The sequence below is a fragment of the Eurytemora carolleeae genome, unplaced genomic scaffold (assembly GCF_000591075.1).
Source record: "Eurytemora carolleeae unplaced genomic scaffold, Eaff_2.0 scaffold104, whole genome shotgun sequence".
NCBI lineage: Eukaryota > Metazoa > Arthropoda > Copepoda > Calanoida > Temoridae > Eurytemora > Eurytemora carolleeae.
This window is the reverse complement of record NW_019396033.1, coordinates 405,230-413,859: the sequence shown is the minus strand read 5'-3', so window position 1 is coordinate 413,859 and position 8,630 is coordinate 405,230. Positions and strand designations below refer to the sequence as shown.

Genomic DNA, 8,630 nt, shown 5'->3' with positions numbered 1-8,630 from the left:
CTATCTCCTCTATTCTAACTTCTATCTCCTCTATTCTAACTTCTATCTCTTCTATTCTAACTTCTATCTCTTCTATTCTAACTTCTATCTCCTATATTCTAACTTCTATCTCTTCTATTTTAACTTATATCTCTTCTATTCTAACTTCTATCTCCTCTATCCTAACTACTATATCTGCTTGAATGTAAATCACCCTTTTTGTTGTAGATTTCCCTGGATATTATCTAGGAAGGTTGGATACCGATAAATCGTTTATACAGAATAAGATAAAAACCTATATTCAGAAGATAAATTTTTTTATAAAGTGTTTATTCTGAAAATATTATTGAAAGTTTCTGCAGTAAGATAAATTTTATAGAGAAATCAGAAAGAAATTAGATAGAAAACAGCATGGATATCTCATTTATTCTTTATCATTCTAAAGTTCTCAAGGTTTTGTTTGAGATTTGGACAATTTTAAATGGAGAGTCGCTTGAAATTACGTCTACTATCCCTTGAACCAATAAATTTAAGTGGGAAATACGTTTTAAATTGTTATGCCTTTAAATTTAAAACTTCAGATTGCATTTAGTATGTTAAACATTTGTTTTATAAATATTAGATTTTCTTGAAATTTATATATGTTTCTCTTGGCATACAGTCTTTATCTGATCTTGATGTTTGTTTATTATATAACAAAACTAATAAACACAGACACTATTCGATATTATTAATACTGCAGGGATAAACATTTTGGTTTGTTTAATAATTCAAAGTTTTTTTCTTCAAGAATCTGAGACGTTTAAAAAAAATTTAGCTTTTATGACGTTGTGCTAAAGTTTTACTTCTGCATTAGATATCATTGAGAATAATTAAAATATTTGTTTTTATATTTTTACATCTTATTCCAGAGTAAACTGTTTGGGTCAGTCCATATGAAATCAGACACCCTCTTCCATTTTTTTCAAACTTTAAATATTAAAAGACCTATTTGAAACATTACATAATCAGTCATTTTTTTACTCTGTTTACCTCCGTGTGCGGAGCACTGAGGTCATGAAGTTTTGACCTCTGAAAACAAATAAGTTGCTCTTTTCAAATTACCATAACTTCTTTGCTATTTGAGATATCTATCTAATTTTAATGTCATTAAATATGTAATTGGGAAAAGTGTATGATTTCAAATGGACTGACCTGTTTGCCTATTATGCGAAATGTAAAGTTCACTGCTAAGAAAGAGAAGATCAAATTTATGCGACATAGTTGGTACGACTTGTGACTCATAGCTTTTCTAGTTTTGATTTCACGCTCTAAGTATGAGAAAAACGGATTCATCCGGTTTCATATTACATATTCACAACAGCTCTTCAATAAGAGGAGTTATGATTGAACACAAAGATTTCAATCTTTCATGCAATTTTATTTGATTTTGAGGTGACTTAAAGAGCATACGTACCATTTTAAAATGTGTGAAGCATCTAAGATTCTTGACAAAAAAAAATCTATGATTGTTAAAAACTAACCAAAAAACAATGACCATCATAGTCCGCTTTATTCTTTTATGGAATAAATCACAGACAGAGCTAGCATAATATTTTTTGTTGTGTATATGTTTTGTAAACGTTACACATATTTGAGATGATGGACATAGCTCCTCTTTTTATTTTGGATGGAACAATTTCTAGGATTGGCATTTGTTGGTTTACAGCACAAATTCTTAAAGGACGTGACTGTCATTAGAAAAGGCAATATTTCAGGCGGGCGACACAAAAAACTTTAATAGCATTGTTTTTAAATTCAATTTTTCCGATCTTAGACAAATTACAAGTCTTGCTTGTTATAAAGCTTTTAATGATAGAATTTTTTACCACTTTTATATTTTTTTCTTCGTTAGATAACACTTAAAGGGCACTGATAGTTAGAAGTACACTTTAAACAAAGCCCAAATAAAAACATGTTTAGATCTAGATTGTTTTGTTATTTGTTATTCTAAAAATGTGAAAATGCAGGAATGTTTTTGTATAAACTGTCTCATCTCAGCAATATCCATCAGTAAACGTCAAGAAAGAACAAAATATTTATCTCATACAAATTTTAATTTGATATGAGTGTAATATTTTTAATGTTTATATTTCTTTCGTTAACAAATTTTCTCAGTTCTCTTACTTTTTTTAATGTATCAAGTCACTAAATAATGGTTTTAAGCTTTTTAAGTATTTAAAGAGTAAAGTATTTCAAAAAAAAACAATTTCTATAAAAATTATCTAGTTTTCATCCAGAGCAATTATTTAAACTTAATACTTAAAGAAGTGCCAATAAGAGTTTTTCTGACAAGAGCCTGCCAATTTGAATCCGCCAATCTATAGATATTCTTACTATCTTCAGTTTACTTGAAAAATAAAAAAGTTTCATAAAATTCAAATTTTTATATGTCATAGAGCCATAACTGAAGTTGAAACATTCCATGATAAAAAATAAGACTTGGGGCTTATACATATTGTGTTTTTATTTTATGAAAACTTTTTTTTCTGTATTTTACCCTCCTGTTCAGGTTTCAAAATGTTTCAGAAACGTTTTTTTTTGTGTCTGTACTAACCTGTCTTGGGTTCGAGATAGTCATTGCTAGGATTTATACAATTTAATGAAAATTCCTTTTGTATTTCCCATCCTAAATTCTGAGTTCAAAATGGAAACCCTGATAGTATTATTTAGTATATTTAGTATTTTAGAATATAAAATACTCCTCTTTATCATACAAATGTATTTGATTCAAATTTTGCTGCTTGTTTGGTTGTTTTGTTCAAGTTGAACCGAATAGGTAAAAATATTTGTGTGGGATCTGGTTTGTCATTATGTGCTTTGTATCTTGTCAAAATCAAAAAATGTACAGTTTGAATGGGAAAATGGTAATTCGTATATTTCTAATTCTATCACAAAATATTTTGAGATATTTCTGTATTGACTATTGGAGGGAGATTATTATATTCATTTTATTTGTTGAAGCATAAACCCAGTTCTAGTTCTGAATAGCAGAAGAAACCCTATACAATAATCCTTGAATACACCAGATATATAGTTATATCAAGAATCAAGATAGAATAAGAATATTTGGGGAACAAGTGAGAAAAAAGAAAAATAAAGAGATTTAAAATTAGAATTTTTCCTAGAAAATAAGTGATTTTTCTGTTATAGGAACTGGTAAACTGGGATTCTCTTTTGTGAGAATAACTGCTCTCATGGTATCATGTACTAGGTAAATAATAATACAGGGATGTATAAAATTCTTCCCCCCCCCCCTTTGGGAGGGGGAAAAGAAATCAAAGACCCAAGAGGAGGGGAAGGGAAGGATAACAACAGAAGAAATGGATGGGTGGGAAAGGATTGGGGAAGGAGGAAAGGTAGAACTTCAGAGTAAACACCTAGCAATTAAAATTATTGGAAATGATTTTTAAAAAAATACTCCTGAGCTGACAAATAATCAATCAAAACTTCTTTGGCAATACCACCCTACCAAAAGTTATAAAAATTTCCCTGTGGCGCCATCTATGCAAAATGCATTCTTATGGGGTTTATTATACACTGCGTGGCGGTATAAATCTTAAAAAATGATGTCGTTTTAGTTCTCGAATTTGGGGATGGAAATAAAAAAAAGAGGGGGGGGGAGAATAAAAAATTGAAATTATATACACCCCTGCTGAATAATAATTATTTACAACTACTTTACAAAAAGGCTGTAAAACCATTATTAAGTTTTTTTTGGAAATCAATGGACAACTCCATGAGTGGACAGAATTAAACAAATGGGTAATGACTTGCTTTTAAATTGTAAACAAGTTTACACTAGACATGAAATACTGATTGTCATAATGTAATGAACTTATTTGTGGTAGGCTGTGGTTAGGAACTGGGAACGGAGTGATTATTAGTGTACCACTATCAAGTCCAGATCTTGGCCGGTCAACATCTGGTAATCTCATTGCTGATGTAATTGAGAAGAGTAAACCTGGAGCACCAGTCAGAGTATATGCTGATACTAAGGTACCTTTAACCTTGCAGCCATTTTATATCTATTAATGTGGTTGTAATCAGTTGATATTACAATAACACTATAGGAGCGTGTTACCCCTGGAAGTTTTATTCCCTACTGTTCTATGGCTCTTGCTCAGCTCTCCTTTCATGGACATCGGGATTCTGTCAAGTTTTTTGTCTCAGTTCCAGGTAATAGATTAGGGAAATAAAATAAAATATTAGAATTAAAGAAAAAGTAAATTTTTTTTTGATTTGATTATTAGTCAAAATAACTGCCAATTTTTGTCAAAATTAGGAGATTTGGTAGTAGATTAAACCTTTATAATTTTGTTAATATTTACCACCTACATTCTGAGTTTTGTATCAGCATAATTTAGTTGATTTGGATACAGTTTTTTTTGTCAAGAAAAGGCATTTATATTGAAGGTGTTTTTGAATTAATCTTATAATGCAATTTTGAACATACATGTTCTCAAAGCTTAACAAAAAATAGCAATTGATACAAAAATAAAAAGATTTTTTGATCCTTTACCCTAGAAGTAATTGTTTTTGGCTGAATGATGTGCAAACATAAAGAATTATTGTATTTACTTCCATAATCATATTGCTTTCCTTATCAATAGTAATGTAAATAAAGGAAAAAAGAATATTCCAAACTAATAAATATTCATTGAATGATTAACTTTGTCGGGAAATTTTCAGTAAAATATAGAAAACAACAGAATCTGTTTATAAACAAATAGGGTTCAATGTTTAAATTTTGCACAAAATGTGCGGCATACTTTTGAGACCTTTTTAATACAGGGTAACCCTATACTTAATAAATTGCCTGGTTATATGAATCATCAAGTTTTGTGATAGTCCTACATTTTTCTGAATCTGGAAGGAATAGAGTCTGATTATCTAATTAAACTATGAATTCTGATAGATAAAAGATTCTAAGTTTGAAATATTAAAATTTTACACCAATAAGTTGCAAAGATAAATGAATTAGAATATTTTAGTTTGTGGAAAAGACTTAATTCCTTTAGAATATATGTATTAGGAATGCTTCTTCCAAAATAGGTGTTTAGAGAAATCAAACCAAATGCCAACTTTCTAAGTGTTCATTAAAACATGAATAATAATATAACAGCCAAGTCACAATCCCAATATTTGTATAGATTGTATCTCTATATCTGGCTAATATACAATAAAGAAAATGAGGTCTGTGTGGTAAAAACCTGGAACAGGGGTATACATTTGCTTGAAAATTTCTTTGGTATAAAGATTAGGTCTGTGTTTGTATAAACCTGGAAGCTGTTGTAGTTGGAATAAGTCCAAGTATAAAAAGAATATTGGATTAATCAGATACTTTTGACAGAATGTAAATAGATATTAATATAGAATAATAGTGCATTGTTTTGCTTGACAAAGATCTTCATTAAGTGTTCTTTGTTCTTAATTTTACCTTGTAAGAAGACAAGGGGGAATTATGAAAGCCTAGAAATGTTTACTCCAAGAAGTCTTAAACATTATATTACATTATGTTCAAAAATTAATAAAAACCACTAAAGGAACTCTCAAATACTTGTAACGGTTTCCAAAGAATTCTGATATAACTTTGAACTTGTATACTATCCAGACTTTTGTTTTGATTATAGAAGGGTAAATTTTCTTAAAGTTGTTAAGTATGTTAGACTCTCAACTAAAATCTTCAAGGGAATATGCAGGATTTCAAATTTATTTTTGCAGAATAGTTTGTATGAAGAGATCTAGGGAAATGTCTTATTTCTTAATCCTAGAGAAACTAGCAAACCCTGTTTGCACATACTCTATTTTCTTGAATAAAGAGATAAATGTATTTCAGCTGCAATTCTCTCATGAAACTCAATACTGAGTTGTAACATATGATTCTTTTCTCAGATCAGTTGCAATATATTGTAAAAGTATTCTTTGAGATAATATGTGTTAAAGTATATAAAATTTACTTTAGTTTTTTAGAAATAAAACATCACAAGGGTTTTATATTTCTGAAATTTAGGGAAAATTAAGAAATTGTATTTTAATTTGCAATTTCAGATTTCAAGAAAAAGTAAAATATTTGGGCCACCTTGCACTAATGGTTTACTTTAAGATTGTTCAGCTCAACTTGTTATCTTCAGACTGACAAAAAGCTTCTGTAACAAAATATAAGTTTATTAGATTCAAAACTTTGTAGATATCTCTTCCTTTGAAGAAAAGTTCCAGAATTAAATTCATGGAGTCGCACATTCGGCAAATTTAAACAGCTACTTTTGCAGTGTGAAACCTTTCAGAAAATGCAATATTTGTTTGGGCATCAGTTATTGAAAATATTTAGCCCTGTCCTTTCAGTCAGAGTTACTATTTCTAAAGATATGTACTTACACATGATATGTAAAGTCCTGAGAAATGAATAGTGAATACCTATCCTTATATTCTCCAGACTAGAATAATCTGCCCATCATTAACTCTTTCATTAGACTTGGGTTTCATCAGCCTGGATTATATTTCCATAAATTATCTCAGATACAGTATATAAACCCCTGCTGAATAATTTAGTTGGGGAAGAGGTGCTATTAGCTTTGGATAAAAGTAGTGGATTATTCATGCTTCACCATCCCTTTAAATCATACTTTTCATGCACTATAGAGAGCTTAGGATCATATTATTCTTCCTATAGAACTACTGGTTTCTGTGGGGTTATTATATGAACAAACAGATCTCATCTTCCATGATTTTCATTTTCATTAGTTTCTGGTACATGGCTACACAAATAACAATTAATGTTAAAAGAAAAAGTAAATGTAGCAAAATTTAACAATTAAAATTCAATGAAAAAGTAAATGTAATAAATTTTGTGCAATTAAATTGATCCAGTACGTTAAGCTTCTGAAATACCTGATGCACCAACTTGAAACTTATCTGAATAGTTTTTATTAAGTAGAAAAGATAAATGTTGCACCAGTCTTTGCAGTGGAATTAAAGCTTCTAGGCAATAAACTTAAAATAGAGGAAATAACTTTCAGACATTGATTAAGTTTACTTCCAAGGTTCCTGACACCTTGTATAAGTTAGTTAGGACTACGGCTTCCTTCTCTTTTTAATCTTGTTAAACTTGGAGGGCTAGAAATTTGCTTTAGATCAATTATTAAGATTTTGAAAAGGAAGTACGCTAATGTGTCACTTTCTTCAGAGTTTATAGTCCTTGCTATTGTTGTTATGTCTTGCTTTTGATACTTCATCTCAGAGGCAAGTTTACATAAGAAAATGATGAAGACATTGATACTACCAGATTTTATGAAGGAAGCTTAGTAATTTAAAGTTAAGTCTACTTGGTTACTCTACTTCTTTCTTACTGTCATTTCTTTTGTCTTTCAAATTCTGGTAGCATTAATTTTTTATGTAAGTTCCAGAATGAACTGAAAGAAATCCTGTCAATTTCTCATGAGAAAGAAAAACGTTTCCTGAAAGTTGTTAGAGAGGTGAAAGTCTAGAACTCATTATTACACCCTGATTTATTTCTAACAAAAAGTTTATCCCCCGGAGATCCTCTAATCTACTAGTTTTGCACTCACTCACTAGGAGCAAAGAAAGAAGGAAATCCAAAATTGTTACAAAATCATTCATAGGAACCTGTTATGGATTTGGTTTAGGAGGTACACTTCAGTTCCCAAATAATATGAAAAATAGCTGAAGCCATATTTGTTTATCTTACAAAAGTACATAAAAATAAACAATAATCATTTAACTTCTACATACTAAAGTAACAAATATCTGAGTCAAATGACATGAAGGGGCTCAGTAACATCTTGCCATATAACATTTCGCCATATAACAACTCGCCTTAGTAACATTTCGCCATATAACAACTTGCCTAAGTAACATTTCGCCATTAGTAACATTTCGCCATATAACAACTTGCCTAAGTAACATTTCGCCATATAACACCTTGCCATATAACATTTCGACATATAACATCAACTCGCCTATATAACAGCTTGCCATATAAAAACAAAAAACAAAATAATAAATTTTATTTAGTAGAAAGTAATAGTTGATTTGTAGTTTACTAGAAACTAGAAATATATATGTAATTATATAAAATTATGAAACATTGTTGAGCTATATTGATGAATATATGGATGCATGTAAAAGTACATTTAAATTTAGTTTAGGAGAAGTTGTTTATGTCAACCAAAGATGGTTTCCCCCGCTGAGTTGTAGATGCGTGTAGTACTCTCGACATTGGAATTACTGTGTTTGCGGGGTTTTGTTTTTTGATTCGTGGATTTTATGGTATAATTTCATTTACCATTACAATTATTTAATTTTAATATTTATAAGCAGGCCAGTTGTTGTTTTAAGACGAAATGTTAGTTAGGCAAGTTGTTATATAGCGAGTTGTTATATGGCGTAATGTTATATGGCGAAATGTTTTATGGCAAGATGTTACTGAGCTTTTGAAGGGAGTGTAGACGTAATAATTAGTAACCCTGCTGTACTTTAAAGCTTTGTTTGATTGAGAATGATTGAAATATTCAAATTTTTCTCTTTGAAAATTAAATATTGTGGTTTATATATTCAAGTGACTTGCAGATTAAAATATTTTCCACGTTGAT

At 29.8% G+C, this 8,630-nt stretch overlaps 1 protein-coding gene across 1 annotated transcript in view; it reads left to right on the top strand.

The window, feature by feature from the left end:
• The window catches only part of LOC111697464 (uncharacterized), a gene marked incomplete at its 5' end in the record, with an annotated part of 56,815 nt that overhangs the window by 38,836 nt on the left and 9,349 nt on the right, over positions 1 to 8,630 (top strand). Inside the window, 3 exon segments of the mRNA XM_023467490.1 lie at positions 3,172 to 3,232; positions 3,870 to 4,017; positions 4,092 to 4,197. Of these exon segments, the coding sequence (XP_023323258.1) occupies positions 3,172 to 3,232; positions 3,870 to 4,017; positions 4,092 to 4,197 (315 nt within the window).